The 21,352-nt window shown below is 47.7% G+C and overlaps 2 protein-coding genes across 2 annotated transcripts in view; one reads left to right on the top strand and one right to left on the bottom strand.

Moving 5' to 3' along the window:
- The window catches only part of LOC149441625 (uncharacterized), a 120,128-nt gene extending 100,965 nt beyond the window's left edge, over positions 1 to 19,163 (top strand). Inside the window, exon 5 of the mRNA XM_089657118.1 lies at positions 17,698 to 19,163. Within this exon, the coding sequence (XP_089513244.1) occupies positions 17,698 to 18,624 (927 nt within the window). The 3' untranslated portion in view covers positions 18,625 to 19,163. The remainder of the gene's footprint in view (positions 1 to 17,697) is intronic.
- Positions 921 to 3,565, bottom strand: LOC149441626 (uncharacterized). Its single transcript, XM_089657106.1, has one exon. It carries the CDS (start codon positions 3,563 to 3,565, stop codon positions 2,417 to 2,419), a length of 1,149 nt encoding a protein of 382 aa, XP_089513232.1. The 3' UTR covers positions 921 to 2,416.
- Positions 19,164 to 21,352: the final 2,189 nt, after the last annotated feature.

The following is a 21,352-nucleotide window of genomic DNA, read 5'->3' as shown; positions in this document are numbered from 1 at the left end:
AGAGTGCTGAGAATCTTGTGCACATTGTTGGATCAGGATGGGGCTCAGGTGAGTATTGGGGAGCTGCTGTACAGAGAAGGGTATTTACCTTCATATATAGAATGCATGGAGGCAACAAACCTCCTGACTTTACACCCCCTGTAATCACACTCCTCCTACTCATCTTATTCCACATTTCTTAGGCATAGCCCACCGATCTGGTCCTCCCTGCTGTCACTGGATACCTGCATTCCTTACAAGGGTTTATATTCCTCACCAGTGTACTCTGTATACCGGGCTGTATACCACAAAATCCTGACCATTGTACTATGCATGCTGGGCAGTATATGACATACTCCTGACCACTGCGCTCTGTACACAGGCCTAAGATATACTCCTGACCACTGCGCTCTGTACACAGGGCTGTATATGACATACTCCTGACCACTGCGCTCTGTACACAGGCCTAAGATATACTCCTGACCACTGCACTCTGTACACAGGCCTAAGATATACTCCTGACCACTGCGCTCTGTACACAGGCCTAAGATATACTCCTGACCACTGCACTCTGTACACAGGCCTAAGATATACTCCTGACCACTACACTCTGTACTCTGGGATGTAAATCACATACTCCTGACCACTACACTCTGTACTCTGGGATGTAAATCACATACTCCTGACCACTACATTCTGTACTCTGGGATGGAAATCACATACTCCTGACCACTACATTCTGTACTCTGGGATGGAAATCACATACTCCTGACCACTGCACGTTGTTTGCAGGGCTGTATGAAGTAGTCTCCTGACCCCTGCACTCTGGGCCATTATTCATGGTGAACCACAAACTGGATGACCTGTAAAGGCTTGTAAAGTGTCTTCTGTGAGAAATGTTTGGCCCCCAAAGATCCCCATCATGGCCCCGACACACACAATTCTTTTCACTCAAATTATTTATTATAGTTTTACTTCTAACAAGATTGTAATCATAGAATCAGGAAATAACAAAGGGAGGAATCTGATTGGTCAGGAAGATCCCTTGTCTGGAAGGTGGGGGCGGAGTCATTATTATTGGTGTACAATACAATACACAACGTGTTCCATTATTATAACAAAGTATTGTAGAAAAGATCCCAACATGTGACATGGCTGAATGAATGCTGGTCATAGTAGTTCATCTATTCTCTAAGTGGGGCGGTAACTATTGGGCCAATCCCTTTTACAAACCACACATAATATCGCCCTTCAAAGTGAAAACAGAAACGATTTGCACAAAATCAAAGAGTAGAAATATTTTCCGGTGGATCCCCTCTACCCAGACCCCATATGTAGACATAGAACAACAAGCGGTGTTCCCTCTCGTGCCGCACTCCTCCAACCACCCAAACCCACACAGAAGCCAAGGGAAATAATGAGAGGAAAGTTCCCCCCTAGTTTGGGGCGGAGTTCTCCTTCCCTCCTGTTGGGGGATGGGAGAAGGATGGACTGAAGACAGAGAGACGCTTCGGGGTCACCACTGTTCTGTAGAGCCTTGAAATGAAGGACATCAACTTCAGAAGTTCTTGTTGTCTGTGTAAAGTTCCCCGATAACGAGATCTGGGCTCTCCCGGCTTCTAGCTCTGTAACCCGCTATATCATTATCAGGAAACGCAACTCCGACACCCAAGAAGGGCTGAAGTTGTGTCCTTCATTTCCAGGATCTACTGACCACTCTGCACCCCGACATTTACTGCACTTCATCCATGTCTTTGGGGGCCTCTCATCTCCTTATCAACTGTTTCTTCCATGATGAAGATCAGCCATGGAGTATATCTGAGGTGTATATCAGGGTGTCAGAAGGGGACAGGAAAGAGCCCCTCTAAGTGTAGACTCACTAATAAATATATTGGTATACAAGGTCAGCAACAAACAGTAAACAGGCTCATCAGTAAAACATCCCCGGGAAGAGGTCCAAGCTCCTTGAGCACACATGACTGTTACAGACATTGCACATGCTCAGAAACATGTTGCGTTCTTCCCAGGCAACATCATCACGCCAGCACTGCGGTCCACACTGCATTCCAGCCCTGATTTCCAGCTGTGGGATGTCTGCTGGCCAGCTTCCTCCCCCATAGACAGCGGCACACACCGATCACTCTGGAGTCCTTCTTCCCGGTGATGTGTTACTGATGAGCCTGCTTACTCTGACTTTATGGGAGGGGTCTGCCTTGTACACCAAGAAATGTATTAGGGGGGCTACACTTAAAGGGGCTTTTTCCTGCCCCGATTGTCTATTCATTGCAGCCAGTGTCTGCTCCAAGGACAAGCTTGTCCTCCCTGGATGGACTCTCAAAGACGGACATTTCCCGCACTTAAGGCACTGATACACCTTGAGGGTTATGTGGGACTCCTGATGTACAGGAAGACAGGACTTCATTGAGGAACATTTCCCTCACTCAGAACAGGAATATGGCTTATCCCTCGTGTGCAATCTCTGATGCCTGCAAAGATCAGAGTTCTGTGAAAAACATTTCCCACACACAGGACAGGAATACGGCTTCTTCGCCGTGTGGCATCTCTGATGTTTGAAAAGACCGGACTTGTCTGAAAAACATTTCCCACACTCAGGACAGGAATAAGGCTTCTCGCCTGTATGAAATCGCTGATGTGCATAAAGATTGGACTTCTGTGAAAAACATTTCCCGCACTCAGAACAGGAATACGGCTTCTCCCCCGTGTGAGATCTCTGATGGATGTAAAGAATAGATTTCCTTGAAAAACATTTCCCACACTCAGGACATGAAAATGGCTTCTCCCCAGTGTGAGATCTCTGATGTGTGTAAAGATTGGATGTCTTTGAAAAACATTTCCCACACTCAGGACAGGAATACTTTTTCTCCCCCATGTGAGACTCCTGATGTTTGTAAAGACTGAACATTTCTGAAAAACATTTCCCACACTCAGGACAGGAATATGTCTTCTTCTCCATGTGAGATCTCTGATGCCTGTAAAGATTGGACTTCAGTGAAAAACATTTCCCGCACTCAGGACAGGAATATGGCTTCTCCCCAGTGTGAGATCTCTGATGTGCATAAAGACTGGATTTGTCTGAAAAACATTTCCCACACTCAGGACAGGAATATGGCTTTTCCCCTGTGTGAGATCTCTGATGTGTGTAAAGATTGGTCTTCTGTGAAAAACATTTCCCACACTCAGGACAGGAATATGGTTTCTCACCTGTGTGGAGCCTCTGATGTATTTGAAGATTGGACTTTCGTGAAAAACATTTCCCGCACTCAGAACAGGAATACGGCTTCTCTCCCGTGTGAGATCTTTTATGAACATTAAAATTGGATTTATGATGGAAACCCTTCCCGCACTCAGTACAGGAGAAGTTCTTCCCTGTTGGAAGGCCGGCCTGGTCCCGCACAGTCTGAGGTTCCTCAGGATACAAGGAATCCGATGGTCCATCTACACTGGGTGGTGCCGGATGGACATTGGAGGGAGCCGGGTTTTCTCCTGGACTATACTGTGTGATGTCCTCATCTTCTACTTTCCAGTCTGGAGACAAAGTGAGACAATCCTCGGAGGTTTTCCTCATCTCCCGGCCATGGACTAAAATACAAAGACAAAGAGGATTACTAGACAGGAGCTGATTGGTTCCCCCAAACCAGGACTCCGCCCACATCAGGCAGCTTGGTCTCTGAGGAGCTTACAATTCCACCCTCAAGGGAACTAGGAAATGGCTCCTCTGATCTCCTACCAGGTCATTTCTTTATTCATGGACCTTAGTCAGAGAGTGAGGAAACAACCAGAACTGTCTTTTATAGGAGGGACAGTGATGAGGGGATTATAGGACGAGGGTCCCCACCCCCTCTATCACTCATCACCATCTTCCCAACACAAGAAGTACTGCACTTCCTTATTTAGTCCATGATTTAGTCATGAAGAACAGCGGGGCTGAGCCCCACCAGAGGTCAGAGAGTGAGGATGGGGGGAGAACAACCAAGATGAAGACTGGACTGATCCTGAAGACCACCATCATTGGGGTATTGACTCCTCCCTCATTATCACTTTCTGTTTAAGGGTCCAAAGTTGGAGGATGTTATCACATTATTATCAGCATGTAAAAGTCTGTGCTCCAATCACATCATCCGATATAAAATGTCCAGCTGGTAGAAAATGGGGGGAACAAAAGAGAATCCATATTATGTGTATATATAGCAGTCGGGGGAGGGGGGAGAGCAGAAGTCAGGAATATGCAATGTACAACATAGAGTATATAGTGCAGGGGTCAGGAGGATGTAATGTACAACATAGAGTATATAGTGCAGGGGTCAGGAGTATGTAATGTACAACAGAGTATATAGTGCAGGGGTCAGGAGTATGTAATGTACAACATAGAGTATATAGTGCAGGGGTCAGGAGTATGTAATGTACAACAGAGTATATAGTGCAGGGGTCAGGAGGATGTAATGTACAACATGGAGTATATAGTGCAGGGGTCAGGAGTATGTAATGTACAACATAGAGTATATAGTGCAGGGGTCAGGAGGATGTAATGTACAACATAGAGTATATAGTGCAGGGGTCAGGAGTATGTAATGTACAACATGGAGTATATAGCGCAGGGGTCAGGAGTATGTAATGTACAACATGGAGTATATAGTGCAGGGGTCAGGAGTATGTAATGTACAACATGGAGTATATAGTGCAGGGGTCAGGAGTATGTAATGTACAACATAGAGTATATAGTGCAGGGGTCAGGAGTATGTAATGTACAACATAGAGTATATAGTGCAGGGGTCAGGAGTATGTAATGTACAACATAGAGTATACAGTATAAGGGTCAGGACTCATAATATTATTATTCATAAATCAGTAGAAGATTAAATGTTTACTGTAGACAAGTTGCAGAGATCCCACACCGCTGCCTCCCATCTCCTGAGACTGCACTCAGTGACTTGGGTCTGAGACACTACAGACATATCCCTCCACCCGGCACAGCCAGCAGACTACAGAGCAAGTAACCCTGGGAGAAATGTACTGTCAGAGATCTTACTAGACCCGGACATGGGGCAGAGGATCAAAATCACACACCCCAGGTGCCTAGGTCTAGTAACACTTATGGTGAAAATGAACATTTTGCTGCCAGCTGATCCCCAGAACCTCCATAAATCCAGTCTAGAGACATAAATTGTGTCTGCAGCACAGAGAAGGAAGATTATCCGAGAGAAATCCAGGAATACAGGATGGGGAACACAGCTCAGGAAAGTGACCAGGGGATTACAGGCTGATATCACCCAGTCCCCGCCCTACTCTGGACCAATCAGTGAGCAGTATGGGTGGAGGAATGGATTTAGTGTTCATGACCCACCTGTGCTGATCTCTGTAGGAGTGTCCTCCTCTATAAATGTCCCCGTTATTCCATCCTCCTCCATAGACTGCTGATCATCCCTCACATACGCCTCTTCTTCTTCTGCTTTCACCTCAAATTCTATATCTATCAGATCTTCATCCTAAACCAAGAGAATGATAGAAGAGGTCAGCTGTAAAATATAAGATTTATTATTGTGACATCACACACAAAATCCACACATTGTCTCCACAAGTCCATGTTCTAGATGCTCCATCCCACCAACTAGGTCTGGACCTGGCCAATAAAATTGTCCCAGGCATTTTAGACTGAGCAGCCCAGTGTAATCCTCCGCACAATGTAGAAAAAGAAAACTTTCCACCCACATATCTCCATCTCTGAGGCACAACACTGCCGGGGGGTGTAGGTGAGGCAGACACAGGAGGAGAGGGAGGAGGAGGAACAGAACCAGCTCTCTCTCTCAACTCCTGTCCATGTGGGAAAAGGGGGGATGGCACTGCTACCTCTGGGCTGTAAAAGAGAGACACTTTCAGCTCATAGCCCTGCAGCCACTGGGGAGCCACAGTCCAGCCTCCTGGGGCCCCTAACAATAGCATCAGAGCAGCAAGGTCACCTTGCCCCCTGGCTGTCCTCCATGGCTCCGGGGCTCCGGAGCTGTTTGCCTCTGCCTCACTCCCTGCTCATGCATTTCAGGGTACTAAAGAAATGCAGCAGAGTTCCCAGAGTTTTGGCCCTGTCCAGAAGCCCCTGTCCACCAGGGAAATACCCAGTGTGCCCTAAGACCAGTCCGGGCCTGCCACCAACCTTGTAATGGTGAGGGATGGTGTGACCCTCCTGTGATGAATCTAGGGAATACAGAGGACAGGGACATCTCTCTGGTGGGTTCCTGTAGCTGGATGACTCCACCATGGTGTCCTGGTGTTCTTCTGGAATCTCTGACTCCTCCATCACCCCATCCTCATCCTCCTCCTCTTTTATCTCTTTTTTAACCTCAACTTTAGGATCTCTCAGGTTTCCACTCTGAATATATAATAAAATGCCATCAATGGTAACAATGCAGATAATGTACAGATCCTAATGATACTATCAGTGATTGTTCCTCATCTACCTGATGATGGTGAGGGATGGTGTGACCTTCCTGTGTGGAATCCCGGGAATACAGAGGACGGGGACATCTCTCTGGTGGGTTCCCATGACTGGATCCATCTGTAGGAAACACACACACTGACTGAATCCATTGTTTCTATGTGTTTATCAGATGATGGGGGATCTAGGTGGATCCTCCGTACTGCTCTCTCCTTTACAATAAAGTCTCCTCTTACCCGGTGATGTGAGGGGCGGCTGATTGTCCATCATGACGTCCTTGTAGAGATCCTTGTGTCCTTCTAAATACTCCCACTCCTCCATGGAGAAATAGACAGTGACACCCTGACACCTTATAGGAACCTGACACACACAATGATACAGTCACCATCCAGACACATCCCTTGTCTGTTACTGGAGAATGTCCCAGAATTCCCGGCACCACTCACCTCTCCTGTCAGCAGCTCCATCATCTTCTTGGTGACTTCTAGAATCTTCTGCATGTTGTGTCTCTCAGGGTTTAGGGAGTCACATGGAGGCACTGTGATGGTCATATGATCACCTGACTTCAGAAGAGGAAATCTCTGTATTGAGGAACCAATAGGAATATCATGTTAGACTCCCAGAATCCTCCTCACCTCTCCGGTCAGGTCTGTGTTTTATTAATAGTGATGAGTGATGTCATGTGACCTCCCAGAATCCTCCTCACTTCTCCGGTCAGGTCTGTGTTTTATTAATAGAGATAAGAGTGATGTCATGTGAGCTCCCAGAATCCTCCTCACCTCTCCGGTCAGGTCTGTGTTTTATTAATAGACATGAGAGTGATGTCATGTGACCTCCCAGAATCCTCCTCACCCCTCTGGTCAGTCTGTGTTTTATTAATAGAGATGGGAGTGATGTCATGTGACCTCCCAGAATCCTCCTCACCTCTCCGGTCAGGTCTGTGTTTTATTAATAGAGATGGGAGTGATGTCATGTGACCTCCCAGAATGCTTCTCACCTCTCCGGTCAGGTCTGTGTTTTATTAATAGAGATGAGAGTGATGTCATGTGACCTCCCAGAATCCTCCTCACCTCTCCGGTCAGGTCTGTGTTTTATTAATAGAGATGAGAGTGATGTCATGTGACCTCCCAGAATCCTCCTCACCTCTCCGGTCAGGTCTGTGTTTTATTAATAGAGATAAGAGTGACGTCATGTGACCTCCCAGAATCCTCCTCACCTCTCCGGTCAGGTCTGTGTTTTATTAATAGAGATGAGAGTGATGTCATGTGACCTCCCAGAATCCTCCTCACCTCTCCGGTCAGCAGGTAGATGATCTCCAGGGTGAGGTTTAGTATCTTCTCAGTCATGTGACTCCGGTCCTCCTCCATCCTCATTGGTGCCATCATGTGATCTATACAGGTCTCCTTGTAGACGGATAACTTTGGGAAATGAAAGTAAGAATTACACTCACCGGCCACTTTATTATGTCCACCTTGCTAGTTCCCAGAAAATCTCCCCCCCACCATGACACCACCAGCCTGAACCGTTGATACAAGGCAGGATGGATCCATGCTTTCATGTTGTTTAGGCCAAATTCTGACCCTACCATCTGAATGTCACAGCAACCAGTCTGCCCATTCTCCTCTGACATCAACAAGGCATTTTCCTCCACACAACTGCTGCTCACTGGGATATTATCCCTTTTTCGGACCATTCACTGGAAACCCTAGAGATGGTTGTGGGTGAAAATGCCAGGAGATCAGCAGTTTTTGAAATACGCAGACCAGCCTGCCTGGCACCAACAACCACACCACATTCAAAGTCACTTAAGTCCCCTTTCTTCCCCATTCTGATACTCAGTTTGAACTTCAGCAAGTTGTCTTCACCACGTCTAGATGCCTAAATGCATTGAGTTGCTGCCATGTGATTGTGTTTGTATTACCCAGCAATTGAACAGGTGGACCTGATTGGGTGGGCAGTGAGTGTATTTGGATGGTATTGGTCACACAATAATAGGATGTGGATGTGAGGGGGGAATAGGAGGGTTGCTGGACATCTAACCACCTCAATACCGGACACTTCCACCCCCTTCCTCACCAGACCACTTTTCAGATGTCAGTGCTGTCGCAGTTTGGATGACAATTATGCGGTCATATACAGTACTATTCTAGGTGCTGCCTAGTCTGGGCAAAAATTGTGTCCCATTCCCAACGTGTCCAACTGCATGAAAATCCATCCAAATTCAATATAAATCCCTCATAAATACTGAATAGAAAAATAAAATCATCAATATTAATAGTTCTTTTATATCAGTTGATGTGCTTGTGCCTCTCCAATCACACTGCGCCAACCAACCGTGCGGAATAAAGTGCCTTGTGCCTCTCCAATCACACTGCGCCAACCGACCGTGCGGAATAATGTGCCTTGTGCTCCTCCTTTCATCAAAGTGCAGATCTTGTTCTCCCCTCCAGTGCCCCCCTCCAGTGCTCCCCTCCAGTGCCCCCCCCTCCAGTGCTCCCCCTCAGTGCTATCCCCTCCAGTGCTCCCCTCCAGTGCTCCCCTCCAGTGCCCCCCCCTCCAGTGCTACCCTCCAGTGCTATCCCTCCAGTGCTCCCCTCCAGTGATCCGCTCCAGTGCTCCCCTCCAGTGCTCCTCCTCCAGTGCTCCTCCTCCAGTGTAACCCCTTCCAATACTCCCACCTCCCCCACTACAGGATGTGGACTCTTACACTGGAATAGGATTCCTATGTGCTGTGTCATGGTCCTGGTTAGTCTGGAGCTTGTAGTCCTCCTGGATGATTGTGTACAATTCCCCCCCCAATATATCATACAACTGATGGTTCATCTCATGATGTATGCAGGGAGGAGATAACAACAATCACCCACATGGTGTCATTCCATTTATTACAAACTTCCTTTACAGCAAACCATATACACTCACATTTGTATATAATATACAAGCAAAATGTCCGACCGAAAGTGGCCCATCCACATGAGTCTCACCATTCGGGAATTACATCACCGCAGCTGTCACTGACGCATTTCCCCTCCTCTAGGGGGCTGTAAGAGGATTGGCTGCTGGTGGTAGATGGTCTTATTTATACTGTGTGTCTCCATATCTCCGAGCCCACTTCTCCTTCCTGTCCTAACCCGGTGTCACCTCCGTGTCCTCCCGTGGCCTTGCGTGGTCATGCAACACTGAACCCAAATGACATTTGTAACATTTTTTAGACAGATAAAGCTTTCTTTGGGTGGTGCGGTATTAATTCACCACTAACGGGGGTCATTTATTGCTAAACAAACAAAAAAAGAACAATAATTTTGAAGAAAAAATTTTTTTCTTTGTTTGTTATAAAATTTAGCAAAAAAGCTATTTTTCTCCTTCACTGAATGGCACTCAAGTAGCTGCATTGATGAACAGGCACTGATGGGCACTGATATGCTGCACTGATGGGGATGCAATGATGGGCACTGATGGGGATGCACTGATGGGCACTGATATGCTGCACTGATGGGGCTGCACTGGTGGGCACTAATAATCACAGTAAATGTCCCCTGTCACAGGAAAGCCGGTTATCGGTTTCCTTTCCTCAGACAGTGACAGCGCTGAGGACAGCAAATGCCGATAACCAGCTTTTGTTTACATGCGATCAGCTGTGATTGGATACAGCTGATCACATGGTAAAGAGACAACATCATTGGATCTTTTCCCTGATCAGGGATGTGTTGAGCTCCCCACCAATCACCATGCTGCATCCCCCTCCACCTGCACAGCAAGAGTGGGAGGACATCATACAACCTCCTTCCAGAAGGAGAGAGGTCCTGTCCGCCATCATTGTACAATAGGCCGGGTGGGAACCAGTTCAGGACTTCTGTCCTCCTGGAAACACATTTACTTTGGACTGTTTAGTGTTTGATGCATATTTGAGGTCCCGGGACCCTCTTGTCCTGACAGATCAGAAATCCCCTTTTCTCTGTTGGGTTTGTTTGGTCTCTGAACTGGTTTTGTTGAGTTTTAGATCTGCAGACAAGGAATGATAAATACGATCCTTCCTATGACTTGTTTGCTCTGAGGCAGTGCTGTGAGGTCAATGTCGGCTCATCATGATGTCCAGGAAGGGGAACTTGATGACTTTTGGATGGAGTTGCCTGATAATCAGGATAATTGGAAGAACTCCGCCTGCAAGGCTCCAATCTCTGGCAGCCTGCTGACTGACAGGAGTGATGTCACTGTCACTCTCTGCAGTAAGAGAAGAGATTGGATTGGATAGCAGGAGGATGGTGCTGGTGGAGTAGAGAGCTGTGGGGGAGGAGTCTGTTCTCTTCCCTCCAATGGCAGCCCAGTGTGGGTAGGAGGACAATGGGGGGTTCTCTTGGTTCCCAAGTATTCTCTGGACATTGTACAGAGTGGCGGTGGGTTCCTGGGGCTCTGAATTCCAGCACCGGGCACTGCCAGAGCCTGTGGCATGGGAAGGTATTGGAGTGTCTCCTGAAGATGTTCAGCACTGACCCCTGACTACCTTTTAGGCAATGCTGCAGAAACTGACCTCCTCTAAGAAGAGTGCCCACCAAGGGCCCAGAGTCCTTTAACTACTCTTCCTCCTTAAGGCCCTGAGCTCCACTACCCTTCAGGGGCCCCAAAGTTCCTTTCCTGTAGTACCCCCTGAGAGAATCCTCAGCTCCCCTTTATCCATCAGACCCCTCAGTATTTCCCTCCCTCTGACACCAATGATGGAACATATTCTTCATGGCCGGCTGGGGAATGTTTCCTTCCTCCTGAGCAGCAATGTAAGGGGCTCTATGCTCCATACTCCTGACCCCGGCACTCCATCATTGTGTTGGCTGCATAGTGTAATGATTGCCCATTGGCTGCCTGTGTAGTGTCATCATTGTCCTTTGTAGGCCATGTATGGTCAGGATGGTCCTTGTCTTGTCTATTTATTGTCAGTGCTGTTTGTTTAGAGGACCATATTACTAGAATTTATCTCCACAATGAGGAGAATGTTCCGGCCCCGGAAGTGGGGGAATGTTCTGCCCCTGAAGGGGTTCATCTGGGTTCCCACACTATATATGTGTGTATCATCATCTGCTGGAGATAAAAGATGTCACAGTGACTATGGAGGAAGAGGACGGACATGACTATGGAGGAAGAGGACGGACGTGACTATGGAGGAAGAGGACGGACATGACTATGGAGGCAGAGGACGGACGTGACTATGGAGGAAGAGGACGGACGTGACTATGGAGGGAGAGGGCGGACGTGACTATGGAGGAAGAGGACGGACGTGACTATGGAGGAAGAGGACGGACCTGACTATGGAGGAAGAGGACGGACCTGACTATGGAGAAAGAGGACGGACGTGACTATGGTGGAAGAGGACGGACCTGACTATGGAGAAAGAGGACGGACGTGACTATGGTGGAAGAGGACGGACGTGACTATGGAGGAAGAGGACGGACGTGACTATGGAGGAAGAGGACGGACATGACTATGGAGGGAGAGGACGGACGTGACTATGGAGGAAGAGGGCGGACGTGACTGTGGAGGAAGAGGACAGACAGACAGGGGGTTACTGGGTGTAAATAGAAAATAACATCTTATTCCCTCCTAGATTGTAAGCTCCGAGGATCAGGCCCTCAAATCCCTCTTGTATTGAACTGTATTGTCTCCCATTATATTGTAAAGCGCTGAGCAAACTGTTGGCGCCATAAATCCTGTATAATGATAATTACCTCCTCTGCTGCCACTTCCACCGTCTCCTCTCTACTTCCTGTCTATACCTGACATCACTTCCTGTCTGTTTTCCATAGAGACTTCCTGTGTGGGTAGAAGTGAGATCCCCACCTTGTGGAGCTCAGAGGAACTGCAGCCCCGAGAAGCATCTGGTAGTGTGACCCCGGCCTTGTGCTGGGTGTGTATGGACTGTAGATCCTTATAGAGGGGTCACCTCCACTCCCACCAAGGGGGACAGAAATATATGACTGCTCGGGGGAGGGGTTTTGGCCCCTTTGATTTTGCAGTAACGTTGATTGCAGATTTAGTCCTGTAGAACATCTGGTATATGGATACAAAGCCCCCCAGCTGGGAGTAAAGGGTGGAAATGGCTGGTGACCCCCAGATTTGGGCAATGATGTCATCACTATAAATGGATAAAACCCGCGCTATGTGTAACAACTCCAAACCTACAAAAACCTTCTAGCGGACTGCTGCTGTAACAAAGGGAAGGATTCCCTGTCATCTAGAAGAGCATTATGTGTCACAGCGCTGTCCTATTGTGTGTGCACAGAAATCATCACAAATACACTACAAATATGTGGAGACATTCAGAGATAAAGAGCTCGGGGCTCCAAATCCTATTCTCTGCACATCCACTGCTTCCACTTTACACCCACTTCATTGGTCTTATGGGGTTTATCAATAAATGAAGGAAACTGAACCGTGTGCAAATCTATCCACAACATAAAGTGCTTTGTGCTCAAGATGCTGCTCCCTGCAGATCCACTGCTTCCACTTTACACCCACTTCATTCATCTCATCAGATTTGCTGCTATAGGAAATCATCTCAAATCCTGTGCAAATCCATGGAGACGGACAATATTGTGTGCTCAGTATAGTGTTCTCTGCAAGTCCACCGCTTCCACTTTGCATCTACTTCAATCCACTTATTTTACTCTGAAAATCCACCAATCAGTGAAAAGTTGATAAGGTGTGAAAGTGCTCCGCCCTCCAAACTGTGTCAGCTGTAGTGTAGCCCCGCCTTCTTCCACCTCTTGTACGCGGGATGGTGAGGGCGCCCCCTAGTAGTTCTTCCCCCTCACCACACCAATAGGACTCCCAGCTTTTCAGCTCCCAGAGTCACAAACATCCTTCACACTCTCCTCATCTCCGATGGTAAAGGAACCGGATCCTCCTCGCTCACTCCTGCAAGTCTGCTGCGGGTTCTGTCAGTCTCCCTCCTAGACTCCGCCTTCAACCGCCATTCCAGCAGGAGCTCCGCCTCTAAATACACACTCAGGGAGGAGAGAAAGGGGAACCCGACATCATGTGACACCTTTTATTACATGGAAATACGAAAATCAACGGGACTAATGCAATCACATTTACTGCAAAATCAAAGGAGCCAAAATCCCTCCCCCGAGGAGTCATATATTTCTGTCCCCCTTGGTGGGAGTGGAGGTGACCCCTCTATAAGGATCTACAGTCCATACACACCCAGCACAAGGACGGGGTCACACTACCAGACGCTTCTCGGGGCTGCAGTTCCTCTGAGCTCAACAAGGTGGGGATCTCACTTCTACCTAGACAGGAGTTCTCTATGGAAGACCGACAGGAAGTGATGTCAGATTAAGACAGGAAGTGATGTCAGGTATAGACAGGCAGTTCCATTAATGAGGAAGTAGATAGAAGACATTCCTGAATCTGACAGCAGAGGAGGTAATACGTAGATGAACCCCTTCAGGGGGAGGAGTTGATGATAATATATTTGCCCCCAAAGCTGGCCTACATGGTTCAGTTTTATCGTTCAGCCAGCGGGATGACCATAAAAACTGAAGTGATTCCCCCATCCACACATTGGAGGTGGATGGGGGAATCCTCCCCGCTGCACTCTTGTATTCTGACAATGGGGGGACTCCTCCGCTCTCAGAATACACGGATCAGCACTGAAGCTATTGGCTGCAGCCGCTGGGGGAGTGGCTTTTATCCGGTAGTGGCCACACATGGATGGAAATGTGAGCGATCCCTGCTGAACCAGCTGAATTTCCATGGATCTATGGTCACCTTCAGTGACTTCCTCCCCTCCCCCTCATCTCCTTCATGATGGAAGTCATGCTGAGATCATCTCCCATTGGCTGAGCAATATTCTCATTTGTCTCTCAGCTCCTTCTTGCTATTCCTCGTCCTGCCTGTTGTTTCCTTGGATTGATTTTCTGTGTAGTGACCCCGGCTTGGTCTCTTGGATGCGCTCGTCTGTTGCTTGCCCTGACCTTTCTCCTGATTCCTGGATCTCCTCCTCATCTCTCCTCCATATCTTCTTACACAGCTGCTGTGACTCTGGGGGGTGGAAACATCACACTGACCTCACAGCTCCTCATCCCGATGTCCCTCCATCCAGAGTCAGAGAATCCTATGACATCACACTGACCTCACAGCTCCTCCTCCCAATGTCCCTCCATCCGGAGTCAGAGAATCCTATGACATCACACTGACCTCACAGCTCCTCCCCCAATGTCCCTCCATCTTGTCTTTTTCCCTGATGTTCTTAGGATGTGGGGCCCCTTGGTATCCTCACATGTAAAGTGGGACTGTTGGTCCTGCGTTGTATGTAATGACATCAGAATGCTGCAACAAGCCTATACCCTGCGTAGTGTGGGGGTCCTGTGGGGGGAATTATACCTCAGCCTGAAGTGGGGCTTTAATAAAATGGAGACCTGAATGGAGAGGTGAGGAGGATTCTGGGAATATCATTTGATGTGACTATTTGTGTTCAGATGTAGAGTTTTCCTCCTGTGAAGTCTGGAGATCATATGACATCACATTGCCTCCACCTCCCTCCCTGATAGAAGAGAGAAAGAAGAAGAAGATTCTAGAAGTCACCAGAGAGATCACTGAGCTGCTGACAGGAGAGGTGAGCGGTGCCGGGAATTCTGGGACATTCTCCAGTAACAGACAAGGGATGTGTCTGGATGGTGACTGTATCATTGTGTGTGTCAGGTTCCTATAAGGTGTCAGGGTGTCACTGTCTATTTCTCCATGGAGGAGTGGGAGTATTTAGAAGGACACAAGGATCTCTACAAGGACGTCATGATGGACAATCAGCCGCCCCTCACATCACCGGGTAAGAGGAGACTTTATTGTAAAGGAGAGAGCAGTACGGAGGATCCACCTAGATCCCCCATCATCTGATAAACACATAGAAACAATGGATTCAGTCAGTGTGTGTGTTTCCTACAGATGGATCCAGTCATGGGAACCCACCAGAGAGATGTCCCCGTCCTCTGTATTCCCGGGATTCCACACAGGAAGGTCACACCATCCCTCACCATCATCAGGTAGATGATGACAATTATTGGTAGTTGTGATTTATACACAGCATGTTTGTTACAATGAATGTTTTATTATATCTTTCAGAGTGGAATCCTCGGGGATGATAATATTGATGTTAAAGAAGAGTATAAAGAGGAGGATGAGGAGTATGGAGTGATGGAGGAGTTTTCAGAAGGACACAAGGAGATGATGGAGCCACGTAATACCAGGAACCCACCAGAGAGATGTCCCCGTCCTCTATATTCCCGGGATTCCACACAGGAAGGTCACACCATCCCTCACTATTACAAGGTTGGTGGGATGGAGAATCTAGAACATGGACTTGTAAAGATGATGTATGGATTGTTTATGTGACCTTATATTTTACAGATGACATTTTCTCTCATTTCCTTGATTTAGAGTGGAGATCCAATCGATATAGAATTTGAGGTGAAAGCAGAAGAAGAAGAGGCGTATGTGAGGGATGATCAGCAGTCTATGGAGGAGGATGGAATAACGGGGACATTTATAGAGGAGGACACTCCTACAGAGATCAGCACAGGTGGGTCATGAACACTAAATCCATTCCTCCACCCATACTGCTCACTGATTGGTCCAGAGTAGGGCGGGGACTGGGTGATATCAGCCTGTAATCCCCTGGTCACTTTCCTGAGCTGTGTTCCCCGTCCTGTATTCCTGGATTTCTCTCGGATAATCTTCCTTCTCTGTGCTGCAGACACAATTTATGTATCTAGACGGGATTTATGGAGGTTCTGGGGTTCAGTTGGAAGCAAAAATGTTCATTTTCACCTTAAGTGTTACTAGACCTAGGCACCTGGGGTATATGGTTTGGATCTTCTTCCCCATGCTCAGGTCTAGTAGGATCTCTGACAGAACATTTCTCCCAGGGTTCCTTGCTCTGTGGTCTACTGGCTGTGCCGGGTGGAGGGATATGTCTGTATAGTCTCAGACCCAAGTCACTGAGTGCAGTCTCAGGAGATGGGAGGCAGCGGTGTGGGATCTCTGCAACTTGTCTACAGTAAACATTTAATCTTCCACTGATTACTGAATACAATATTATGAGTCCTGACCCTTATACTGTAACATTTATATTGTATATTACATACTGCTGACCCCCACACTATGTACTTCTTGTGTTGGGAAGATGGTGATGAGTGATAGAGGGGGTGGGGACCCTCGTCCTGTAATCCCCTCATCACTGTCCCTCCTATAAAAGACAGTTCTGGTTGTTTCCTCACTCTCTGACTAAGGTCCATGAATAAAGAAATGACCTGGTAGGAGATCAGAGGAGCCATTTCCTAGTTCCCTTGAGGGGGGAATTGTAAGCTCCTCAGAGACCAAGCTGCCTGATTTGGGCGGAGTCCTGGTTTGGGGGAACCAATAAGCTCCTGTCTAGTAATCCTCTTTGTCTTTGTATTTTAGTCCATGGCCGGGAGATGAGGAAAACCTCTGAGGATTGTCTCACTTTGTCTCCAGACTGGAAAGTAGAAGATGAGGACATCACACAGTATAGTCCAGGAGAAAACCTGGCTCCCTCCAATGTCCATCCGGCACCACCCAGTGTAGATGGACCATCGGATTCCTCGTATCCTGAGGAACCTCAGACTGTGCGGGACCAGGCCGGCCTTCCAACAGGGAAGAGGTTCTCATGTACTGAGTGCGAGAAGGGTTTCCATTTTAAATCCCATCTAAATATTCATAAAAGATCTCACACAGGGGAAAAACCATATTCTTGTCCTGAGTGCGGGAAATGTTTTTCACATAAGGGCAATCTTAACACACATCAGAGATCCCACACGGGGGAGAAGCCGTATTCCTGTCCTGAGTGTGGGAAATGTTTTTCACATAAGTCACATCTTGACACACATTACAGATCTCACACGGGAGAGAAGTTGTATTCCTGTCCTGAGTGCGGGAAATGTTTTTCACATAAGCGCAACCTTGACACACATCAGAGATCTCACACCGGGAATAAGCCATATTTTTGCCCTGAGTGCGGGAGATGTTTTCCACAGAAGTCCAGTCTTTACAAACATCTGAGATCTCACACGGGGGAGAAGCCGTATTCCTGTCCAGAGTGTGGGAAATGTTTTCCACATATTTCCGGCCTTTACAGACATCAAAGATTTCACACAGGGGAGAAGCCACATTCCTGTCCTGAGTGTGGGAAACGTTTCTCAGACAAGTCCCATCTTTACACACACCAGAGATCTCACACAGGAGAAAAGCCATATTCCTGTCCAGAGTGTGGGAAATGTTTCTCAGACATGTCCTATCTTTACACACATCAGAGATCTCACACCGGGGAGAAGCCATATTCCTGTCCTGAGTGCGGGAGATGTTTTTCACAGACGTCCAGTCTTTACAAACATCAGAGATCTCACACAGGGGAGAAGCCGTATTCTTGTCCTGAGTGTGGGAAACGTTTTGCACGGAAGTCCCATCTTTGCACACATCAGAGTTTGCACACAGGGGAGAAGCCGTATTCCTGTCCTGAGTGTGGGAAATGTTTTTCATTGAAGTTCAGTCTTTCCAGGCATCAGAGATCACACATGGGGGAGAAGCCATATTCCTGTCCTGAGTGCGGGAAAAGTTTTGCACAAAAAACAGATCTTGTCAAACATGAAAGGTCTCACACAGGCGAGAAGCCGTATTCCTGTCCTGAGTGTGGGAAATGTTTTTCAGAGACGTCCAGCCTTTACACACATCAGAGGTCTCACACAGGGGAGAAGCCGTATTCCTGTCCTGAGTGTGGGAAATGTTTTTCAGTGAAGTCCCATCTTTATAAACATCAGAGATCTCACACGGGGAAGAAGCCGTATTCCTGTCCTGAGTGTGGGAAATGTTTTTTAGACAAGTCCAATCTTAACAAGCATCAGAGATCTCACACGGGGGAGAAGCCGTATTCCTGTCCTGAGTGCGGGAAATGTTTTTCAGACAAGTCCAATCTTTCCACACATCAGAGATCTCACATGGGGGAGAAGCCGTATTCCTGTCATGAGTGCGGGAAATGTTTTTCACAGAAGTCCCATCTTTCCACACATCAGAGATCTCACACAGGGGAGAAACCATATTTTTGTCTTCAGTGTGGGAAATGTTTTTCACAGACATCCCATCTTTATAAACATCAGAGATCTCACATGGGGGAGAAGCCACTTTCCTGTCCTGAGTGAGGGAAATGTTCCTCACTGAAGTCTTGTCTTCCTGTACATCAGGGGTCCCACACAACCCTTGAGGTGTATTAGTGCCTTGAGTGCGGGAAATGTCTTCTAGATGAATGTTACTGGACATCCCAGCTCTCATGTGGGGAAGAAGCACACCCTGATATACACCTCAGATATACTCCATGGCTGATCTTCATCATGGAAGAAACAGTCCATAAGGAGGTCAGAGATCCCCAAAGACATGGATGAAGTGTGGGACCGGGTTGGCCATTGATGACAGGAGAAGAATAAAAATGGAGTCCTGCCATGTGATTCAGGCATCACCAGCAAGGCTCCCACTTTCCATTCATCACACATCTGCATCAGAGGCTGGTCATTAGCTCTGAGGAAAGGGATTTGTCCCCGAAACGCGTCAGCCATTTGACCGCACTGACAGTGAGGACACCTTACCTGCCGTTGTGGCCATCCATGCTTTTTAGATACATGCTTCGTCTGGAAGTGTTTTTATTTTGTAGTCCTTACAATAAACCTTGGATAATGCGCTAGGTGTTGCGCCTCCTGTTTTCTCTTTATCCTGCCCTGTGATTGGCTGAGTACATTTTGTGGTGGGAGATTTCACAAACACTTGGAGGTCTATTATTCATACTTTGTGGACAAATGTTCCAAGCACTCATTAGGCTCACAGTTGGAGGTGAGGACAATACTTGCATGGTGGGGGATCACTGAAGAGGTGGGTGGTAATAAAATGTCCCAATTCTAGGAGAGTGACTGATGGTGTACACATGGAAGCAATGGAATTGTGTGTATACCGGGAATGAAGGAGTGATTGGTGAATGCACATATTGGGACTTTCCCGTGTCTTTCTCCATACATGTTTCTTCTTGTATGTTTCCCATGATACAAATGTCTGTGTATATGATCGGCACATGATGGTCTGTCTATGACAAACGTTTCATTGATCTGATCATTTCCATGGTGATTGTGGACACATTGTGATTGGTTGATGGGGGATGGAAAGCACAGAGAGCAGGAAGTAGAGCGCCATCCTTTCTACCTTTCTCTATTCCTAGTTCAGATTTGTAGCAGAAATCCCCAACATGTAGCAATACACGGACAATTGATATCAGACAATGAGGCAGAGGAAGGCCAATCATGAAGCTGGGGGTGGTGCAGCATAGACTGGAACAGGGTCCTCCAGGAGTGCAGCTCACACTGCGGGCAGAACTCCTCCTACTGGGACATTCAGGCTTCACACAGCTACAGCTGCACTCCCAGGACTGCCACGCCTGGACTGTATATGGGGCGGGTGTGGAGGGATGAGGAGCAGGGATTGGCTAATGGAAAGTGGGAGCATCTCTGAGTTACCGATGGATATACAGTATATGGAGATCAAGGAGAGTTCATCTTCTGCCGGCTATAGATGGGGCCCTTCAACAGTTGGAGTATAGGGGATGATAATGACTGGGTCAAATCTGCAGAGAAGATGGAGTAATGGGATCTCATTGGATGAAGTGGGGTAGAGGTGTCTGCTTGCAGTGTCCACGTGTGAGAAGTAGAGCAGAAGTGGGGGAGGGTAAAGGTGTCTGCTAGCGGTGTCCACGTGTGAGAAGTAGAGTGGAAGTGGGGGAGGGTAAAGGTGTCTGGTAGCAGTGTCCACGTGTGAGAAGTAGAGCAGAAGTGGGGGAGGGTAAAGGTGTCTGCTAGCAGTGACCACGTGTGAGAAGTAGAGCAGAAGTGGGGGAGGGTAAAGGTGTCTGCTAGCTGTGTCCACGTGTGAGAAGTAGAGCAGAAGTGGGGGAGGGTAAAGGTGTCTGCTAGCAGTGACCACGTGTGAGAAGTAGAGCGGAAGTGGGGGAGGGTAGAGGTGTCTGCTAGCAGTGTCCACGTGTGAGAAGTAGAGCAGAAGTGGGGGAGGGTAAAGGTGTCTGCTAGCAGTGACCACGTGTGAGAAGTAGAGTGGAAGTGGGGGAGGGTAAAGGTGTCTGCTAGCGGTGTCCATATGTAAGGCACAGAGTGAAGGTTGGGCAATCGCCCTCCACCAATCATGACTGAAGATAAAACTGAGGTGCAGGAAAGGGGGGTGAACAGGCTCTGGATCAGATAGGATGATGTGAAGAATGCACAGCGGGCTGCAGTGGAAACCACTGATTTTGGTCAGTATGGATGTCCCCGTGTCTCTGGCTGCTGGTGATGAATGTGGTTCTATGTTCCTGCCACTGGAAGATGCGGTGTCACTGAACTGCTTATGTAGGATGGTCACTAGAAGGTACGGTGTCACTGAACTGCTTGCTGGTTACATAGGATGGTCACTGGAAGGTGTGGTGTCACTTGTCTGGTTGCTGCGTACGTAGGACGGTCACTGGAAGGCTGGCTGTAGAACTCCCGTGTCGCTGTTTCTCTCCACAGAAACTAGCAGAAGGGCAGCACACAACTGAACTCTCCAGAGCCCCCAGGACAAGACCCCGAGACCACCAGTTACAGTAAGTTTAAAAACTCTCCAAGGATCCCCTGTTGCTTTGGCTCTCAAGCAAGTTGTAGTCTCTGGGCTGCTTTATTCTTCAGTGTTAGCTCAGGGACTACATGTCCCAGGATCCTCTGCTTTCAGAGTCAGTAAGAGTGACCTCCCTTTCAAAGCAGAAAGATGATGCAATGATCTATCCATGAACATAAGGGGAAATGAAACAACCTGTTGTGTACTCTGTAATGTCTCCTTTCCTCCATCTCTTAGTAGTCTGCA

Source organism: Staurois parvus, unplaced genomic scaffold (assembly GCF_062004578.1).
Source record: "Staurois parvus isolate SC_StPar_1 unplaced genomic scaffold, SC_StPar_1.0 ptg000965l, whole genome shotgun sequence".
Taxonomy (NCBI): domain Eukaryota; kingdom Metazoa; phylum Chordata; class Amphibia; order Anura; family Ranidae; genus Staurois; species Staurois parvus.
The sequence above is the reverse complement of the archived record's forward strand: the minus strand, read 5'-3'. Positions and strand labels throughout refer to the sequence as shown.